The sequence below is a fragment of the Leptodactylus fuscus genome, chromosome 8 (genome assembly GCF_031893055.1).
Source record: "Leptodactylus fuscus isolate aLepFus1 chromosome 8, aLepFus1.hap2, whole genome shotgun sequence".
NCBI classification, from domain to species: Eukaryota; Metazoa; Chordata; class Amphibia; order Anura; family Leptodactylidae; genus Leptodactylus; species Leptodactylus fuscus.
In genome coordinates this window covers 41,961,414-41,984,088 of record NC_134272.1, presented here as the reverse complement: position 1 = coordinate 41,984,088, position 22,675 = coordinate 41,961,414, and the positions used below count along the sequence as shown (strand labels likewise).

Genomic DNA, 22,675 nt, shown 5'->3' with positions numbered 1-22,675 from the left:
CACTTTTTTTTCCCATAAATTGATATTCCTTGAACAAGAAAATATAAAGGAACTAGGTTTTTTGAAAAATGGTTTGGAAATTGAATGTACTTTTACTGAGAAGTACATTTAGCCAATAGAAGGTAGTGACAGTGGCTATTTTAACAATATTTCAAGTGATATAAAATTGTTGGCCAAAATATATAAATAACTTTGAAAAAAAAAGGTTTATTAGGTTTGGGTTCTTAAAGGGAGTCTGAACCCCAGCTATCTCAGTATGCTTATTGTTCTGGGAACACAGGAATAAAACTTTTTCTGTCTCCAGATTGAAAGCCCTGACCCACGTGCAATACTTATGGTTTTTTTACCCCCGGAAAACAATATCTAAATATCCCTTTCTAATACACTAGATATATGCATACCTGGAGGCCATGAATGGTGTCATATCTAACTCCAAAGGGAATGACACATATGTTGTAATCTTCCGCCTTAATTTAGCTGAATGTTCAAACCGCTGTGTTAGGAGAAAAAAAACAACAAAAAACAACCTTTAAACAGATTGGTCTATGCACAGATTTAAAATTTGTAGATTATGAACACCGCACGGTACAAAATTCAGGACCAAGGTGTTCATCCAACAGAAGTCAAAAAAAGAACGAGTATATGCAAAACTGCATTAAAAATGGACTGATTTACCAGCTGAGACACTGAATAGGTCGTGTGAATATGGTATAAATCTTTACTACCCGTATATACTAGAGTATAAGCCGACCCGAATATAAGCCGAGGGCCCTAATTTTACCACAAAAAAACTGAGTCATATTGAGTCAAGTATAATCTGAGGGGGGGGAAATACAACAGCTACTGGAAAATATCAAAAATTAAAATGGTCGGCGTTTTTGGGTGCAGTAGTTGCTGGGGAAGGGGAGGGGTGTTTTGGTTGTCTGTCTGCCCCTTCCCTGAGCTTCAGGACTGTTTTTTTTCCCCTCACTTGGAATTCAGCCTGGCTGAATATAGGGTATCTGCAGTGCTCCTATTAACCCCTTCCCGACGGAGCAGGAGCAGATACCCTATATTTAGTAGACCGAGCACTTTCAGACACAGGGATACCTAATGTGTATGTGTTTCACAGTAATTTTCTACTTTTATATGTATTCTAGGGAAAGGCATGATTTAGAACATTTATTTTATTATATTTTTTTAAAGCTTTTTTTTTATTTTTTTTTACTATTTTATGGGAGATTCTATACATTACTATTGTGGCTGGTCATAGACACACCCTGTGCTGAAAAACTGTGCTGAAAAAACTTGGCTTACACTCGAGTATATACGGTATTACAAAACATAGGTTAGTAGTCACTGGCGTGTGATCGTAGGACTTTAGCGCCAACTAAACTTGCGCTCTATAATCCACACCAAAACATTACTCATAATACATGCATTCCTAGGGAATGATTTGCTTGGTCAATACTTGCACCACACTGCATTCTCTTATCTAAATGTCAAGTCCTTTACTTAATTGTTCTATGTGTATACTCTTTCAGACATGCGTGTGAGGATTTCCTATTTTTCATTATGTGAAGACAGTAGTGGAGTGAATCTCTTCTTTACCAGTCTCAAGCACGTGTATCTTTAGGATTTATTTCTGGAGGCCATTAGAGAAGTGTACTACATACATTCACAGAGTGCATTAAAGGAGACAAGTGGTCCTGTCCACGGTATACGCTATAAAAGCAAATCTCTTGTTTAACACGACATCTGCCGATATAACGCATGCATTTACGCTATACTGGTGTTACAGTGTCATTTCCAGTATTTGAAGCCACCCAAAATCTTATAATATATAAAAGCAGAATAAAGATCTGTTATCAAGCATCTTTAAAACCCCTCTGGAAAGGTGCCCATGTAAGAAAAAAATGTGTGCGCGCATATACATGAAGGTGTGTGTATGAGTGGCTGAAAGTGGGAATGTCTGATATAAGGATTGAGGTTACTGACGCAAGGAAGCCTGGTGTTCTTACTTTGAGATGAAAACAAGCCACAATAGGCAGTTTCTTCATAGTGAGCTGCTTAGTAGACTCTTGGTAACTATGGCAACCACTGCATTTGATTTTGGCACTACTTCCTAGATGCTCTGGCCGCGTAAACCTGGAAGAGAACAGATTCATGTAGCTGCATAACCCTGTGTTACCGCAGTAGAATAAACACACACAAAAAAATAAACTATATATATATATATATATATATATATATATATATATATATATACACACACACACACACACACACACACACACACACACACACACACACACACAGTGTTGGCCAAAAGTATTGGCACCCCTGCAATTCTGTCGGATAATACTCATTTTCTTCAAGAAAATGATAGCAAGCACAAACTCTTTGGTATTAATATCTTCATTTATTTTGCTTGCAATGAAAAAAACACAAAAGAGAATGAAAAAAAAAAAGGCAAATCATTGATCATTTTACACAAAACTCCAAAAATGGGCCGGACAAAAGTATTGGCGCCCTCAGCCTAATACTTGGTAGCACAACCTTTAGACAAAATAACTGCGAACAACCGCTTCCGGTAACCATCAATGAGTTTCTTACAATGCTCTGCTGGAATTTTAGACCATTCTTCTTTGGCAAACTGCTCCAGGTCCCTGAGATTTGAAGGGGGCCTTCTCCAAACTGCCATCAAGAGATCTCTCCACAGGTGTTCTATGGGATTCAGGTCTGGACTCATTGCTGGCCACTTTAGAAGTCTCCAGTGCTTTCTCTCAAACCATTTTCTAGTGCTTTCTGAAGTGTGTTTTGGGTCATTGTCCTGTTTTTTTCTTTGTTTCAAGTATATTTGCGCCACTGCTTTTACATCAATATATTGTCTGTATATATCAGATACAGGATGACCTTTATATACATTGAGAAATATGGTGGGATAGACACCTGGGAATTATTCTATACAGCTGCTCCCCTTCTGAATTTAGCAGAATATTGGAACCATTTAAAGCGCTTGTATATGGTGAAAAAAACACAGGTCCATCAGAATCAAACATTCTCAGACCGAATTCACACCAGCGCTTGCTTTCCATTTGAGGATTCCTTCCCAAAATCCACTTGAAAAGCAGGACTTCTCTCTGCATTTTTCGGGTGGAACAAATTTAGTGTAAGAACTACTTTTTAAGCGAATTGGGTTTCCGTGAACCTAGAGTCATACATCATTGTTAAATTCATTCTAGGCCTCAATGGCATTTGTAAGTAGCTAAGCATCTAGCCCGTCTTCAATGTTTGTCAGTTCTGAACAATACCCCCTCATGAGATAGGACCGAGTGCAAAGTGTAAACATTGTAGCTGTAAAGAATACTGTGCTATAGAGATCTCCAACATGTGCAGCAATTACAATTTAAAAGGGGTTTGCCGGGCCAAAAAAGAAAGACCTGTTCATGCTATTAATGGAGTAATGAGCGCACCCAGATACCTTCACCAGTTTTTTGAGTGACTTCTGGGTTTCTCTGGGAGGTCTATTGCGCATGTGTGGAGGCTTCAATCCTCCTCCTAGAGCTGGAGTGCATTCCGGCTGTATTGTACAGGCACTGGCTTCCCTAAAGGAAGTGACCTTTCATGCCCAGAAGAAGACGACATGAAAACAGGTAAGTATGGGGTGGGTGAAAGGTAGTATTGATGACGTTCTTTTTACAGAAACGGAACGTTACCAGAAAAATCAGAAATTGTGCTTGAGGCAGCAATCTGGGTATTAATAATTTTTTTTTTTTTTTTTTAAGTAAATTAGAAGTCAGGCGTGGGAGGGTGTTTAGTCTAGGGTTAAATTTTCATTTTATCCTAAACAACCTCTTTAACGTCTCTTGGTGATTTCTCAAGGGTGGGTATGTATGTAATACTATTGTATTACATACATACATTACACACATATACATACATACACAGTGTAATACCGTATATAAACTGTATGTATAGTATTTAGCCGTTTAACAAAACATATTCAAAATACAGTTTTATAATCTATATGGGCTTAAAATGCAGGCTTTCATTTTAGGGTATACACGGCCTGAGGAGGAGGAAGGGTTTAGGAATTACAGCTATGTAACATGTAGCTGCCTCTTTCTAGGGACCAAAAGTAATTTTGGACAATTATCTCAAAAGCTATTTAATGGGCTGTATGGGCTATTCCCTCATTATTTCATCATCGATTAAACAGGTAAAAGGTTTGGAGTTGATTCTAGGTGAAGCATTTGCATTTGGAAGCTGTTGCTGTGAAGTCAGAGCATATGGTCAAAGAGTTCATAATGGAAGCGAAGCAATCATTTGGCTGGAAAAAGTATCCAGAGAGATCGCACAAATGTTAGGAACCTCCCCCTCCCCAAGAGTACTGTGGTGCATTGTAGCTTCAGCTTTCTGATGGGAGAAAGTACATGGCTTATAAATGGGCTTAAACAATTGATTGGATTACAACCCATCGTTTTTTCTGTAGTTTTCTTTTTTGATGAAGTCTACAGTACTTGGTTTCCTGGTCAAAATAAACTCACAGGTAATTTTTCTAAAACATTGAAGTCAGTTGAAGGCTGACTATTACATATAGTGCACACAAAACAGAGCACCTTCCATTTCTAAGGGGATACAAAATATGAACATAACCTAAGCCACATTTTCTTCAATGTGGAGATATTCACTGTAATCTACTTCTACAGTGATCAGTTACCTTCGCAGACAATCTGTTAGTGTTGTTGTTCCAGACACATGACTTTCCCCATTCACAACACCACCGTCACTCCCTGGGCTGAGGGGCCAAAAAGGGCTTGAAGAACCAGGCAAATCCAGGCTGATGTCCCAAAACGGATCTATCGTTGTGGAAACACCACTGAAAAAAAACAAAGATACAAGTATATATATTTCACATTATTAAGCTGATTGATCTAAATCTTTATATTTATCTGTGTGACTAAATCTCCACAGTAAAGGGGCACCAAATGTTGCTATTGGAAAGCCTAAACTAATGGATTAACTCACTGGCACACTTGACAGGTTACATCAGACTGGAGGCCTCCTGTGAAAATTTGGTCTATAATGCAGTTACAGTGGTTCGGATTGTTGGCCTTCTTCCCATTATCATCACCTAGTTTACAGAAAAACAAAAAAACAGATTACTTAAAAGAAACACTCCGGTAATTGCCCCCCCCCCCCCTCAGTTTATCATGTACCTATTCCACAATATATAAATCATTTAGCAAATAGTGCCTTAGTTATTTCTTTAAAAATTAATGTGTTTTGAGTAGGTTTCACTCATGATGAACCCACTTACCCTGAGAATTACATGTATTTCAGTTTTATCAACTTGGACAGTAAGGGTCACCATCACAGGTACCAGCTGTCCCCATGATGAAACTGTATGACCAGTACCACATAGGCACTTCAATCACCGTATGGCCGTGGGCCCAGCCAAACACGATTGCCCCTTTTTGCCACTCCGTCTCATCTTTACATGTACCCAAGTACAATTACCGCTTGAAACAAACTCTCTAACTGATTGTTACTGCCTTATGATCACAAAAAGGCAGTGCTGCACAGTTCAGCATGTAACTCAACCGCTGCCCCATCTGTACAGGTTTAATGATTCATCTGTGATTGGGCACTAGGGTGACTTTTTTGTCCAGTGCAGTGTGCAGTGTGCTCATGAAAGTCAGGGGACAGGTGCATGATGTTTATGTTAAATGGATCCTATGTTTTAAACACAATTTTTTCTCCCTAACATGCTGGAAAAGCCTTAAAGGCTATTTGTCTCCTACCTTTCCTTTTCTTCTCCGTGCCGCCGTTCGCCTGCAATCCTGTTTTTTCTCTGTATGCAAATGAGCTCTCTCACAGCACTGGGGGCAGGCCCCAGCACTCAAACAGCACTGGGGGCATCTCCAATGCTGCCAGAGAGCTCTCCAGCGCCGCCTCCATGTTCTTCTGCAAAGAGGTCTTCACCGCGTCTTCTTCCGGTGGCGGCTTCTTACTTCTAGGCCTCGGGCAAGCAGACTGTGCATGCCCACGGCCACAAGAAAAATGGCCGCTTCCACAGTATTGTATGCGGCCATTCATGCGCAGTCGGCTTGCCCTAGGCCAGAGGCCTAGAAGTAAGACGCCACTGGAAGAAGACGCGGTGAAGACCTCTTTGCAGAAGAAGATGGAGGTGGCGCTGGAGAGCTCTCTGGCAGCATTGGAGATGCCCCCAGTGCTGTTTGAGTGCTGGGGCCCGCCCCCAGTGCTGAGAGAGAGCTCATTTACCGAGGAAAAAAAAGGGATTGCAGGCGAACGGCTTTTTCGACATGTTAGGGAGAAAAAATTGTGTTTAAAAGATAGGATCCCTTTAAGGATTATTCCCATTTTAGCAAATCTCTGCTGAGATATAACAGTTTACTGATCCAAACTCTATGGCGAGATTTATGGAAACATTTGAGTAGTGCTGCTGTACACTCTTCCCTTAAAAACAGTCTGTCAAAAGAACCCAGATCAACCCAACCCTGCAGACAATTAGGTTAAGGTCACCTCAATCAAACAATGTCAACTTGACTTAACCTTCTGTGGAGCTGGATTAATAAACTGGGTTCTGGTAACAGACTCACTACCATGGGAGCTATGGAAACAGTATAGCAATATTTCTAAAACTGTGAAGTAACAGCAACCACAGCTCAGCTTCTATCCTTCTCTATGGGAGTTAATGGGACAAAGTAGAGCAGCACTACTAGCCATAGGAGTCAGATGGGAGAGGGATCACCTCAGCAAAGACTTATTCAGCTGGTATTAAGCCTTAAATCACACCATAAACATGGAGGTGCTTGGTGTAAATAGTACTGCACATTACATTCACATGGGAAATGCTCACTTTATTAAGCAGTACATTCTATTTATACAGATTTTCACATTTGGTGTACATTCTGGAGTTACTAATGACATACTAGCCAGCAGGAATAGTCTTGTCAGTTGGTCTTTTGTATACAGCCACCTTTGCTTCCACATGAGGGAAAAGGGAGGAAGACACCCAAAATAACTAGGAGAGTTCTTGTGAACATACCAAAATGTCTAAAGTGGGAAAACTCTGGTAACTAGGTGCTAGAAAATGAAATTGGACATGCTTGATGTGGATGACAGGAGATGCTTACCTTTGCAGTGTCTGTGCAGTACATCTAATGCAGCAATTAGAAATTCGTGTGCATCCTGTTGCTCGTACCCTGCTAAATGCCGTGCGTGTGTCCATACAAGGTGCAGTAGCCTATATGGAATGTGTGGAGATCGGTGCCCAGAGTAGAACTAAGTTGTAAAAACAGAAAGATAACAATCACTACTGAATATTGCCAAACTACAATAAGAACTACACAGCATAAAAATGCAAGACACTACAATAATGTACAATTAGTAAGTTATGAAGCATTCCAATAAACAGAATGAAAATTGTGCTTTATAGAAAAAAAAATGTAAAAATAAGTAATCTTGTGCAGAAAGACTTCCAAGATCCCATCAAGTGGTAAAGCATGTGCTATACTGCCATAACACAGAGCTACAGGCTCTTAGGAGAAAACATATTCATGCAAGTCATTCAGGTCATCACTGAAGTTGCTTGCCAAGTTAGAATCGCAGTGGTAATAAATTAAGTCAATGGTCAATAAATACTGCGGCAGCTGAGGCGTTTTATGTGCAGGAGCAAGAGCCTGTACCTGCACTGGGCTACAAGTCTACCAATGTAAATGTGCACTCAGACAGCAAGCCAAAGGGAAGCAACACGCTGCAATTTAAGCAAACCTAAGTAATAGCAATTTTAGGTTAAAGCTATGTAGTTTTACATGCAATTTAAAACAGTACACAAGTTTTCAGCAGTTTTGCGCTGTGGTGGATTCGTGACTTTATGGTTAACTAGCGTATATGAAAATACCTCCGTTTGATTACTAAAATTTTGAGATATGTAAAATAATTTAATGTCCTATAATGGATGACAGCAACGGACATTAATAACTGTAGTATGAATGTAGCCTTACAGCAAGTTACATAAAAATATCCATCTATCATACATGGAAAGATGTGGCAGCCTTCTTTTTAGGAACCACACTAGGCTTAGGCTAAGGAAAAAAAAAAATCATTTACAAAGCAGATACAGCTTTTCTAATCCCTGAATGTATATATGTACATAGATGTCTAAAAAAACCAGACACATTCCAAGAGCCATGACTTTAATTTTTGCATTGACAAGGCTGCACGATGGCATGTTTCTGCAGGATGAGTAGTAGTTTTTATTGACTCCTTTTTGGTTTACATATAATTTATTGATCAACTTTTTTTTATTTATTTTTTTTAAAGAAGGAAAGCAATTTCACCATTTTACACTATGTGCAGTTTTGAAAAAAAAATAAAATGGTTGTTGTACTATGTGTTGTATTACGATACTACAACGAAACCTTTTTATGCTGATAGTTATTTAAAGACTACCTGCAAATATAAATAGGGATTTTTGTTCTCACTGTAAAATCCATTTCTCAACATTTTCACTCGGGACACTGGTTATTAGCCCGGCCACTAGGAGACTCGACACTAGGAGAATAAAAGTCTGTTGGCTCCACCTCCAGGCAATACCCCTCTCACAGACACTAGGATAATCAGTTGTACCGCAGCAGTAGTAGTAGAGAGACACTCAAAACAAGAAAGAGAAAAAAAAAAAAAAAAAACATGGAACCAACTAACATCCTGAACCTGAAAAGAACCGATTGGGCAAGAACAAACATAATAAGGGTGGGACCTTTGTCACCCAGTGAAAACGTTGAGAAAACAAGTATACGGTGAGTACAAAAATCTCTCATCTAATTTTCACTGGGAGACACAGTGGGATGTCCCAAAGTAGGCAATACACAGCCATGTGAATTAGTTAGCAAACTAGCATCAGCAGAAGCCACAGAGTTGATTTTGCTAAATTCTTGAAAAGGTGTGGATGGAGACCCAGGTGACAGCCTTGCATACCTGGGCAGCAGTAGCCTGATGCCAAATAACCCAGGAAGCTCCAACAGCTCTCATGGAATGTGCTGTAGTGTGAAAGGGCAGAGACCCTTAAGCAGATAAGTTTCCTTAAGGATAGATCCTAGAAAGTGAGAACCTCAGAAGCAGGCAAAACCTTCCGAGAAACATCAGGGAGGATAAACAAAGAATCCGAAGGGCACTTTCACGTGGTTGCTGGGGTCGAGATAGAAAGATAATGAAAACAATCTCCTCACAGATGTGGAAGAGGAGAATTCCTTAGGTAGAAACACCATAGCGAACGGAGGACAAACCTATCCTTGTGGATAACCAGAACGGGAGGATGCCATAAAAAAGGCAGCCAGAGAGACCCTACAGATAGAGGAAATAGCCACCAGTAAAGCAAACTTCCCGACCAGGAGGTGGAGAGGAATATCTGCAAAAGCTTGAAGGGGGAGCTTGAACTACCTCGAAGACGAGGTTAAGATCCCACTGTTTTAAAGGAGAGCAAAACACTGTCCCTAAAAGAAGACGACCCAGACCCTGATCCAGACCAGACTAGAGTAGAGTAAGGCCAGGACCGTGGAAAGAGAAGAAAAGAGTGGTGAAATTCCTTGCTCTCACACCGGCCGACATAAGCCTTCCAAGTGTGAAGATTAATGTTAGCTAACTGGTGGAACAGCAGACCCCAACAGAACCTGTTGAGCCCCTCAAATCCAGAATGGGACGAGGGAGACCTTCTTAGGAACGGAGAACAGACTGGAACAGAGGCTCCGAAAAAGCTAAAAGCAGAAACTGGGATGATTACTCTGAGCCACTGGAGAGTGGAGATGGCCTGGAGAAGAGTGTCCACTCAAGCTGGGGAAGGAGGCAAATTAGAATTTATGGAGTAACCAGTAGACTCCATTACTCGGCCCCAGTCGATGCTAACAAGTCGGACGCTAGCAAGCCAAAATTACAGGAAGGAGAGCAGATGTCCCTGTACCTGAGAGGCCCCGAGTGGGTGAAAGACCTCCATGTAGGGGAGGGCCTGGAGAACTAGGTGCCGGTACTGCCAGGCAGGTCTGCAGGAAAAGAGCTTTCACCAGCATATGGCTACTTTGATCGGGAGTCCTCCAGAGTGATCTACTTTGACTGGGAAAACCTGTCCTACAGAGCAAGAGGTGGAGCCACAAAAGTAGTGAAAAACCGCTGAGAACGGCAAAAAGATGATGCCTGGCGCTCAGGACACTTCTGGAAAAGGAGAGCTTCTCCCCGTGGCCTGAGAATTTCTTGAATGCCTTGCTAAAAAGGTCGGCCCAGAAAGTCCCAGCAAAAGGGAAGGCCCACTACAGCCTTCTGGAGGTGAACTAAGTGTTCAATGAACTTATCTGAAAATGTGTGGCCAATAGCCACTGTGTATGCAGCAGCCTTGGAAGATTGGCAAGCTGCTTCCAAAGAGGCATCACACAAGTATCTTGATGTGTTCAAACTTGAGATCAGCAGCTGATTGTCCTAAAGGACAGCTTCATCTGAAGATATGTCTGGAAATGTTGGAGGGGGCTTTCCCTTAGGTCCAGAAAATGCAGGCCTTGCTTAACCAAGAGGCAAGTGAAGGAAGGAGCCAGCTGCTATGAAAACTGAATTGGCAAGAGTCCCCTTCGGTGCCCGAGGGATCACTAGGAGGTGGAGTCCATTAAAGGCAGGACAGCAGCCTTAGAGAGCCTAGCTATCGCGGAGACCACCGCAGGAGGCTCTGAAATGTTGCAAATCTACCATGGAGGTGTACTCAGTGGACTGATGTTAAACTCTTGCTGGAGAGCGGCACAACTGGTGAGCCCTCATTTTTGCCTATTATGTTGTACATCTCACATGACACCCCTCTTACAGGAAGGGAAAAAGAACATTCGACTTCCTGGTAGAAGACAGCAGACGGTCCGGGTGAATTTTAAACTTCACACTGAGTGCTGAGTTTCTTCTACATTTGTGCCGTGGAGATTATCTCCAACCACAGAGACCCCTGTTAGGACTTGAACCCAGAGGCTTCGATGTCCCAGTCAGTAGCTGTTCCAACTGAGCTATTCAGCTCGTTTTGGTGAAGAGAGGTCTTCCTGAGAGGCAGTGTCAGAGTCTCAAGATAGTCTCTGACCACACATTTGTCATCCTGATGAGCTTCCACGTAGCTGTAGATATATATGTGCTTAGCTGATGCTCTGGGTTGTCTCTAGAGGAGCAGACCGATCAGAGGGAGACAAGGCTCTGCCTGTTGGTGAGGAGCTGTGAGCAGAGGCCGTATCTGGAGAGTACCCACGTGAAGGGGAGGACCGTGATCTGCAGGAGGACATCCTGGTCCTTTTGCGGGGATGGCTCCTGGGGCTGGAATGGGAACTAAAAGGATGCCCAGGAGTATATGCCTCAGCCGTTCCAAAGTTTCCACTACAGACTGGATAAGTCTGGTAAGGTCACCCATAGCCCGGGAGAGAGAAAGACCACCCAATCTGGAGATGGCTAAACCAGAGAGGGCCCAGGAGGTTACGGACCTGACTGAGGTGAAAGGCAGAGAGAGCATATGGGCTCTGGTTGTCTGCACAGCGATTTTTTTTTTTTTATTACAGCAGGCACACATAAAACTTGGCCAAAGGTCGCTGTGGCGTGTTGGCTCCTTATGGAAGGGCATTGCGGAGGGGAACCCAAGAAAAATAGGGGTAACCCAGGAGATTAGCCTACCAAACCACTGAAGATAGCCTCTCACCAACTTCTGCAGGAAAAACCTGCACAGAGGAATGACGAACTGAGAGGGGGCTACAGGAGCTCTACCTGTAAGAGAAAGTATTTATGACAGGAAAAACTGTCCCAGCACAAATGTGAGGAGAATGAGGCCCTTCCCCTCAGTATTGGCACACAGAAAGAACTTAGAGCCAATCCATAGCCCCATGCGTGGCAAGAGGCCAGAACAGCTTGGAAAATGGGCTTCCTTAATTGTGGTCTAGACGCCCGTGGGATTCCAGGCTGTGAGTATGGCGAGGATAGCAAACCCATGAGGCCTCACATTCAACAGCAGCGCCGTTGAATGCAGCAGAGTCAAGGATGGGAGGAACAATGTTCCTTGAGACAGAAGGTAGACCTGCAGAGGAAGAGGCTGAGGAGCGTCCACCAGCAGGGACACAAGATCCATGTACAAAGCCTGGCAGGGCCAAACTGAAGCCACCAAGATAGCTGAGAACCCCCTAGGTGTTGAGATTCTTGAGTACCCAAGGGAAAAAAGAGGAAGGAGAGGCAAAAAAAAGAAAATACTCAAAAGAGTGTATTCATCGATGGCCTGGAGGTCCAGGAATCTAGCACTCTAGCAACGTAACCATGGAAGTTGTGGATCCAGCAGGAAGCGGAAAAAAAAAAAGTTGACATCTGTCATGCCACAGCAACAGCGCAGTTGAAGATTTGCTAATAAGTGATCCTCACCCAGAGCAAAAAAGAAATTTTTTTACAGCTCAAGTGGGCTGCCACCCAGTGGTCCATGCAATAGAAAATAAAAGGTGGACCACCAGAGAGATGGAACGTGGCACTCCACTGAAAGAAGAGATTGGAAGGCTGCTAGTAAGGCCACACAGCTCTTGGAATCTCACTGAGGGCTCAAGTCGGTGACCACAGACAAGTGGTCAGACTGGACAGTGACCAAACGTTCCTGGAGAAGAGAGGTCAAATGAAACAGGACAAAAAAGATAGCCCTGGATTCCAGCAGGTTGAAACAGAGGGAGGACTCGAGTGGGACCCAAGGCCCTGAACAGTCAAAGCACCGGAGACCACTCCCCAGCCAAGACACTGGCGTCAAAAGGACCTCCCTGGGAAGTTCCTGGCGAGAAGATACACCAAAGATCTGTCTCAGCGGGTCACAAATGTCAAGTGAAGAGGATGAAAAAGTAACTGAAAGGGACGGCCTAGAAGGTCAAGGCCAGCGTGCATAAGACCCACATGCCAAAACAAAGAGCAAGGGGAGTACCTTCGAAGGTACAGTAAGGTTGGGGGGGGGGGGGGGGGCTGTAAGCCCAGGGGAAAAAAATAGTACTATGGCCAGCATAGGAGGGGAGAAGGGGAAGAGGGAGAAGGTATACTCTCCCATGTAAAAATCTTCTTATACTCACCCTATCTGACGTCTTCAGGCACCACAGAATTACCCCTTTGGTTGGAACTTGCCTTTAGAGTTGGTTACCGGAATATCCAGCCACTGATGCAGCAAGCAGAGTATGGGTCTGGGTGACCAGCGAGGTGCTCTATTACAGAGCGCTGCAGCCACAAAGAGGGTGCAACTAGTGTGGCGTACATGCTAAAGACCCCCCTGCACCTGTAAGAAAAAAGAAAATAAAAATGATGTGAGACAGAGACCTGAATCAGGTCTTGACTGTCTCCTAAGACACTAGGTTCAAAACTGACTTGCACAGTGTCTGTGGGAGGGATATAGCCCAGAGGCGAAGACAACAGCTTTTCAATCTCCTAGTATCAGCCTCTTAATGGCCGGGTCTATACCCATGGTTCTGTGTCCCCGAGTGAAATAACCGAGAAACGGGACTCGTCTTCTATTCTGAATGGAGCAGTGGTCTGGCCACCTGCTCCACTCAATTCATTTCAAATGGAAGTGCCGGACAATGACAAAGTATAGCAATCAACTATCGCCAGCACTCCCATTGAAAAAGTCCCCTATTCACCGGATCAGTGGGGGTATGCGCACCAATCTGCAAGTTAACACCTATCGTATGGGAAAACCCCCTTAAGGTCCTGAGACTGGTGGAACACACTGATGTGCCTGAAATAACACTTGACTCTAACCACACACATTCATAAATTCGCACAAAAACATTATAAAAATGAAAGTTGTTGGGTTACGTCTGCAGGTTAGAAGTAGCTTGAAAGCAACTGTGAATGAGGCAAAAAAAAACAAAACAAAAATATTTTTGGTGTAATCTATAGACCTCCTAACAGAAGCTCAGGTTACATTCACATCTGGAACAGAGTCTCTGTATGGAGTCTCCGGCAGACATCCAAAACAAGATGAAAAACTCCTACAAGCCCAACTTTCATGTGGCGAGTGCTGTTAACTACCAGAAAGCCAAATGACCCCAATTTAAGTCAATGGGTTCTTTTGGAATCAGTTACAGCTTGTAAATAGACCAACCATTTTACATTCTTCTGGTCTGTAACAGACCAGAGGAACAAACTCTAGTACAGATGTGAACATAGCATCGAGCAACAAGCAAATGGAGCAGGCAGCAGAGACTGGTACAGTGGCGATTATATTTTATCTACCCAGATAATGACAGCGGTCATGGTTCTGCTTCATCTGGCAAGAGGAGAAAATTCCTCAACTTGTTTCAGGATAATTTTATGACTCAGTTAAAAATTTTACTAGATTTCTAAAAATTCAGAACCTGTTGAAAGTGTTACTTTGTAGAGATGAGCGAACACTGTTCGGATCATCCGATCCGAACAGCACGCTCCCATAGAAATGAATGGAAGCACCTGGCACGTACGCTTTGCCGGCGGCCGATCGCTTAACCCCCCCGCGTGCCGGCCGCTTCCATTCATTTCTATGGGAGCGTGCTGTTCGGAACGGCTGTTCCGAACAATGTTTGCTCATCTCTATTACTTTCATGAAAACGTCAAGTTTTCTGAATTTTTTTGCGTGGCTAGTGAAACATCTTTAACCACTTCAATACCAGATCCTTTACCCTCCTTCCAGACCAGACACATTTTAGGGTTTTTTTTGTATATACGGTTTTGAGCACTGTAACTTTTATCATATATGTTATTAAACTAATTTGTGTCTTTTTTTCAGTGACATTTTATTTTTATGTTTTTATATTCGCATGTGTTTTAATTTTTAAAAAAATCAGGGAAAATAGACAAAATAAGAGGGAAATTGTGTCTCACTTTTCTTTTTTTAAATTTAATAACACTAAGTGCTACTAAAAAAAAATTTTTATAAAAGTTTTTCCTCTCCATTACTGTAATTTTTATTTTGTATGGTGTCATCAGGGGTGGAGCTATAACCTTTAATAACTGCGTTTTATTGGCGTAATTTATTTTTTAAATTATTTTACTTACATTTTGTTAAAACTTTATTAATTTATTTTTTCAGACTGTGTCATAATAGACCTTTGGGGACATCAGATCCGTTTTTTGTTTTTTTTTTAAATTGAAGACTGATTTCCCCTGCAACTGGGGCTTGTACACTCAGCCCCATTTGCAGGAGGAATACAGCCTCCTGCACGCTACCATACACCTTTTAGAGCTGATCTGGGGTCCTGTAGGCCCCAGCAGCTCTTGCAAAACGCTGAGCACGGCGGATCACTTGACCACCGGGTCAGAGGGCGGCTGCATCGTGGCGGCGCCCATAGCAGTTTACACAGTGCTCATTACATGCTGTATACACAGCTATCGAGAAGGCAGGGAAGGTAATAAACCCTCCCTGCCTTCTCTCTGGGAGCTCCAGCTGAAGTTTCAGACAGCTCCCAGTTTCAGCAGCTGCACGATCTCGTGCAGCTGCTGTGTTCTGTTTGGACGTACTGGTACGTCCTGTCAGAACAAGGAAACCACCTTCCGGACGTATATAGTCTATGGGCAGTCCAGAAGTGGTTAAGATCGCATTTGAAAATGGTCTTGTATAGGCAGAGGTACCTAACCATCTGGCCACAGCCAAGTACAGGCCGTGGATCATATGGTACTGGGCCGCAGGTTTCATCAAGAGATATCACCCCCATGCACTGAAGTGTAGACTTACAGTACTTACAGAGCAGTGATGAGGTGGATGAGACATCCTCTTGAACACAGTTTGCGCACATCTTCTATTTTCTGCCCAGTGGTACAATAGAATAGAGGTCAAGGTGCCGGGAGGAAAGTATAAGATGTACACAGACTGTGAGCAAGAGGAGGTCTGCCCACCCTATAAATGCTCTGTAAGTACATTTTAACTAAATTCAGGTTTGCCCTCTATATTTTAGACCGCATTCGTAAATCTTTCCCTGTGAATTAGTGGACTAAAATAAATAGGAAAAAATGCTAGTATCTGTTACTATACAGTTTTATTCTAGTTACAGTAACTGCCTGAAAAGAACTGTTAAAATATACTTCATTAAAAGATACCCTAAAATGAGTTTAGGGTCCTGTAATAACCTCCCATCAGGCTGGTAGTAGACATCTCAAGCAGCTAGACATCTGGGGACGGCACTATTACAGAACTTAAATTTGCGTTCCCAGTGCCTCCAATGTATATTTATACCTCAGGGTTAGCCCCCACTATACCAATATTCTGAATAAATGGATTAGACTGCTACAACTACTACAAAAACTAGTCACAGCAGTAGAACACCATGACATAGATGACTTCTTACAAAAAAATTCTTGATGTTTAAGTAATTACACAGAATCTCTGTTTCCCCACACCTTCCCTTCAGCCATGACCTTTCTCATCAATTGGTGTAAACTGCAAAACGTAAAGTAAGTATAGAAGCACACACACATTTCCAATCTCAGTATATAAACATTGCCCAGGGTTACTAACCAGATTAAAAACCAGGAAATCATGAGGATATGAAGTTAAGCCACATTCACTTATAACGTGCCTACCTCCTGAAAGAGTGTTGACATTTCACAAACCAAGCAAGAGTTTGGGCTTTGCATTTCACATTTGTGACGGTCAGAAAGGAAAAAATCTCGCAGCAGAGGAGTGTGGGTTAATGCCTGGACAATACAGTTCATAAAACATGTGTTCCCAAGATTGATTAAACCTCGCAAACCTGTAGGAAAGATCCATAGAAATTTTGTTAGACATAGAGGATTTCTTCTAGTAGGATGTACAGGGTGTTCGGAAAGTAAGTACACAAAGTGAAAGGGTGGACTTTAGCCGGTATATGAAGCGTTTTTTTTATTAATGAACATGTGACTGGACATGCACTGTTGGCGCTGCAGGTAGACCGAGGTGTTGGTTTTCTATCCCTCGCTGCGCCATGTGAAAGGAGACGAAGACGACTTTTTCTTGTGGGGACAAGTCAAGTTAGTTGTGTACGCAACCTGTGCCAACCTGCGAAGAGCTCGTGAACTGCATCCAGGATGCGCTCGTGAGGGCCATACCAGTCTGTGAACGGGTGCGTCAATTGATTTCCCGGCGTTGCACAGCTTGCATCAAGGCAGGTGGCCAGTACTTCGAGCAACTCTTGTAATACGTAACAGCGATTAATCTGATTTCCCATTAAAGCGCTTTCTCTTCTTCGTTTCTCCTTTCACAGGACGCAGCGAAGGATAGTAAACGGACATCTCGGTCTACCTGCAGCGCCACAACGGTGCATTTCCGGTCACATGAGATGACTTTGATATGTGGCCTGGGACAAGATGAGCAGCCAAGTGAGATCCTGAAAGCATGAAGCATCAGCTATTGTGTCTGCTCTGCAATGCGCTAGATAGGTTTATATGAAGTTACCCAGATAAGTTTAATAAAAACCTGATTTAACCCCTTACCATGACTATTATATACTAATGCTAATATAATAATCCTAGGAGGGTTTGTTTTCTATGGGATGAGTTTTATTTGTCAATAGTGTGTTTTTTTGTTCCCCTACTGAATGAGGAAGCAAGGTGGCTCAGTGGTTAGAAAACATCTGTGAGGAGTTCATGTTCTCCTGTATTTGCGTGGGTTTCCTCACTCCACATACCAACTTTGGACAGTATTGACAAGATCTCTGCAAATTGCTGTGGAATATGATGATGCTGTATAAGCAGACTAAATATATACTGAACTCGCCATACGTTATAAATGACATGCTTATTTTATTTTGCAGGTTGATAAAATTAGGGCAATACCAAATTTTCAGTATGATTTTTTTTTTTTTTTTAAACTTTACTAGTTTTGTATAAAGCATCCTAATTTTCTGGGGCACATGTAACATACTGAAAAAAATAATTAACCCTTTCTGGGGAAAATGGAAAAACCACCACATTTTCCTGTCATCAGAGATGTTTTAGGCCTTGTCTTCTATGGGTTGAGATGTTGTTATTCACATAAAATGCTGGTTAAATAAATAATGTGATAGCTTCAGAGTTCAAGTCATCACAGACATGGCCATACCAATTATTTGGTGTTCAGTATCAATGATCATGGCTGATACAGATAGTATGCCAAGGTTGTGCCTTTGTGGTCACTTTGATACGAATTATGAAAGGGTTTACGTTTATTGTTTACAGGTAACACAAAGGAAAAAAAACAAAAAACAAACAGCACTTCATTCATCTGCTTACCAATGGTACAGTTTGTGGTTATTTTCCTTCTCTTGGGGTTATGTCGTAACAGCTCTAGCTCCCTCTTTGTTGGCTCCCAGGTTGAATACTTTTCTCCAACACCTAAAAATTAAAACATAAATGTGAGTCAAGAAACATCAAGATATAATTATATAGACAAAATAGTTTACTGAGTCCTGCAATATGTCACCAATGGCTGGGTTAGGCCTCACTCACATCTGGGCCACAGATTCCACCACATTTGACAGAAACAATAGTGCAGCACTAGTCTTCCTGGTAAAAAGATAAAGACCATAATGGAATCAGAATGACCTCGGAGGTATATGGACATGCCATCACTGCAGTAGTAGCACATGAAATGGGCAACTACTCTTTTCCTTACTTTACCACAATTCCTGGCACTTAGGATTTTTCATTAACTCTGAAAACCCCATATTAACCCTTTCTGTGAGAATGGAAAAAACATTTTTTTTTTCTTACACATCAAGGAGCTTCCAGATAAATTGTATAGTTAAAGACTTTGTACAGACAAGTAAAATAACATAGCACGCCAGAATTTCAACCTATCCACTGAAAAGGTGACAAATGTAAAATAGTTGAGGACCAAACCACGAGAAGCCTCATTGGGGGAATACTACTAGGCAGGGCGCCCACCTGTTAAAGGGATTCTATCATTAGGAAATCTCATTTTTAGCTAAGAATATACTTGCATAGCCTTTAGAAAGGCTATTCCACAAGTACCTTTTGTATGTTAATTCCCTCAATCGTTTTAGAATGAGCCCACTTTTATCCATATGCTAATAAGCCAGCATTGAGCACCGGAAGTCTCAGTGAGCACTGTCTGCTGTGTGAGAGAGAGCAGGAAGGCTGCTCCTGCTGACTCATCAGCCTTCCTGCTCTCTCACACACAGCAGACTAAGGGGATTAACATAGAAAAGGTATGGTTTAAAATGATAACATGCTTAATCGATATACAGTACTGTAGTGGTATATTTCTATCATAGTTCAATGGCTTTTACATTTAAAGAGAACATAAGGACTAAAATAAACTGTTGTATTTACTTACAGTCAATATGAACAAATCAAAGAAAACACCTTATTGCATGGAAATCCTGAGTGACAGGGATACCGTACTTGTGTAGTGTCTAGTTCTACAGCACTGGATATAGTGCCAAGTGTCTATCTGATTCTGAGGCAAGCACCAGAGAATGGGTTTCAGACTGGCGTCAGCTGGCAGTGATAAGGTTCTGGTCTTTAGCTGCTAAGTACTTCTAAAGCTATGTAATTCCTGGTGCTGTACATACAGCTGCCAACAGCATGAGTAAAAGATGCCAAGGCAAAAAGCAAAGACACAAATTCTTGCCACTTTGCAAAAATATAAAGGCGGCAGAGACTAGTGTTTTTTTTTTTTCTCTATAGTGTTGGCCAAAAGTATTGGCACCCCTGCAATTCTGTCAGATAATACTCATTCTTCCAGATAATGATTGCAAGCACAAACTCTTTGGTATTAATATCTTCATTTATTTTGCTTGCAAGGAAAAAACACAAAAGAGAATGAAAAAAAGTCAAGTCATTGATCATTTTACACAAAACTCCAAAAATGGGACGGACAAAAGTATTGACACCCTCAGCCTAATACTTGATAGCACAACCTTTAGACAAAATAACTGCGCACAACCGCTTCCGGTAACCATCAATGAGTTTCTTACAATGCTCTGCTGGAATTTTAGACCATTCTTCTTTGGCAAACTGCTCCAGGTCCCTGAGATGTGAAGGGTGCCTTCTCCAAACTGCCATTTTGAGATCTCTCCACAGGTGCTCTATGGGATTCAGGTCTGGACTCATTGCTGGCCACTTTAGAAGTCTCCAGTGCTTTCTCTCAAATCATTTTCTAGTGCTTTCTGAAGTGTGTTTTGGGTCATTGTCCTGCTGGAAGACCCATGACCTCTGAGGGAGACCCAGCTTTCTCACACTGAGCCCTACATTATGCTGCAAAATTTGTTGGTAGTCTTCAGACTTCATAATGCCATGCACACGGTCAAGCAGTCCAGTGCCAGAGGTAGCAAAGCAACCCCAAAACACCAGGGAACCTCCGCCATGTTTGACTGTAGAGACCATGAATTTTTCTTTGAAAGCCTCTTTTTTTCCCTGTAAACTCTATGTTGATGCCTTTTCCCAAAAAGCTCTACTTTTGTCTCATCTGACCAGAGAACATTCTTCCAAAACGTTTTTGGCAAACTCCAGCCTGGCTTTTTTATGTCTCTGGGTAAGAAGTGGGGTCTTCCTGGGTATCCTACCATACAGTCCCTTTTCATTCAAACGCCGACGGATAGTACGGGGTGACACTGTTGTACCCTCGGGCTGCAGGGCAGCTTGAACTTGTTTGGATGTTAGTCAAGGTTCTTTATCCACCATCCACACAATCTTGTGTTGAAATTTCTCATCAATATTTCTTTTCTGTCCACATCTAGGGAGGTTAGCCACAGTGCCATGAGCTTTAAACTTCTTGATGACACTGCACACAGACACAGGAACATTCAGGTCTTTGGAGATGGACTTGTAGCCTTGAGATTGCTCATGCTTCCTCACAATTTTGCTTCTCAAGTCCTCAGACAGTTCTTTGGTCTTCTTTCTTTTCTCCATGCTCAATGTGGTACACACAAGGACACAGGAGAGAGGTTGAGTCAATTTTAAGCCATTTCAACTGGCTGCAAGTGTGATTTAGTTATTGCCACCACCTGTTAGGTGCCTCAGGTAAGTAACAGGTGCTGTTAATTACACAAATTATGATTTTTCAAACAGTGCCAATACTTTTGTCCACCCTCTTTTTTTATGTTTGGTGTGGAATTATATCCAATTTCGCTTTTTGACAATTCTTTTTGTGGTTTTTCCATTGAAGACAAATTAAATGAAGAGAATACCAAAGAATTTGTGATTGCAATCATTTCCTGGAAGAAAATGAGTATTTTCTGATAGAATTGCAGGGGTGCCAATACTTTTGGCCAACTCTGTATACAAATCACTGTTTAATAACCGCATAGAACTCAAGCGCTCCAAAAAGCTAAATCTAGAACTGGGTAAGCAATACATATTATAACATGTTATGAAAACGGAATTTCCTGGCTAGAAATATTGATGACCTGTCTTACGGATTAGGTAACCAATATCAGATAGTTGTGGGACCCTATAAATATAAGGATCAGTAATAAATCGTTATCTTACCTGTCATTGCATACTGGTACGGAGATACCAAGGATGGAGCAAAAGCTATGCAAAAAAAAAAAAAAAAAGAAATAATGTTATTCAAAACAGCTGTTATTCAAACCACAGCAGTGGGGGATCCATTAAAAGACCACACCCCATTTGAGCGAATTGCAATGCAGCAACTCAATGTGACTCAAATTTGGCATGAAAGATGCTAAACATTTACTTCAACAACCACAACCTGGTGGAAGGTGAGCCTCAACTGTAATACCAGTCTTCATAAATCTGCCCCAGTGAATCTTTACCCATAGTGGCAAAGTTAAAAATGGCACTCAGTTAAATTGCATAATGCTAATTGTATAGCACATAATGTATGTACTCGGTACTGCAATTAAAGCGTGCATTCCCTCCTCCTCACCATAATTGGAAATGGAGTGTGATAAAAGTGCGCTGGAGATTTATCAACAACAACAAAAAACTGGTATAAATTATGAGCTGCTTATATGTCTTCAGTTACATGTCCGATAGTCCCTCATTTTTTCTTTGTCGTGGGTTTTATGGTAGACTGCATGGAGGAGGTAACCCCCCCCCCCGCACATGGACCTCTGATCTCCCCAAGATGTATTGCCTATTACAGGTCCTTGACCAAGTCGCCTCCCCGACCTTGCTGTCCTCACTGTTTCATATTAATTGGTCTCTTTGGCATAAGCCTTAAGTGGCGTTCACACTGCTGCTGCTGTCGGACCCAGGGTATCTGTGGTAAACCCCAGGGAAACCGGACAGCAGCGGCTTGCGAGCGGTCAGCTTTAAAACCCTTTTTTTTTTCCGTAGATACAAAATCCTACATGGAGGACTTTAGTTCCATGGAGAAAAGACGGACACCAAGCGGAGAGGCTGAAACGCTCAGAGGCGGTCCCCTTTGAAAACCCATTCAAATGAATGGGTTTTAAAGCTGACCGCTCGCAAGCAGTCTGCTGTCTGGTTTCCCCGGGGTTTACCACGGACACCCCGGGGCGGACAGCAGCAGCAGTGTGAACGCCGCTTTATACAAGATCCATATATTGATCTATTGATGCTTGCACGCTTCCACGCACATTGTTATACTGTTGTATGTAGTATTTTTTTTCTTATTTGAAAAACATTTACGGTAATAAAAACCGATTAAACATAATTAATGGGCTGGTGTAGATTTCAGTGTAGGTGCATGGCCTGGCAGAGGTTGCCTTCTCAT

The 22,675-nt window shown here is 42.1% G+C and overlaps 1 protein-coding gene across 2 annotated transcripts in view; it reads right to left on the bottom strand.

The window, feature by feature from the left end:
* Positions 1–22,675, bottom strand: part of USP22 (ubiquitin specific peptidase 22) — a 46,841-nt gene that overhangs the window by 5,494 nt on the left and 18,672 nt on the right. For both annotated transcript variants that reach the window (XM_075285148.1, XM_075285147.1), the window contains exons 5-12: positions 21,463–21,507; positions 18,241–18,342; positions 16,576–16,745; positions 7,143–7,290; positions 5,011–5,116; positions 4,703–4,861; positions 2,001–2,127; positions 402–493 (exon numbers count right to left, since the gene is read on the bottom strand). In XM_075285148.1, coding sequence (XP_075141249.1) covers positions 402–493; positions 2,001–2,127; positions 4,703–4,861; positions 5,011–5,116; positions 7,143–7,290; positions 16,576–16,745; positions 18,241–18,342; positions 21,463–21,507 — 949 coding nt within the window. The remainder of the gene's footprint in view (positions 1–401; positions 494–2,000; positions 2,128–4,702; positions 4,862–5,010; positions 5,117–7,142; positions 7,291–16,575; positions 16,746–18,240; positions 18,343–21,462; positions 21,508–22,675) is intronic.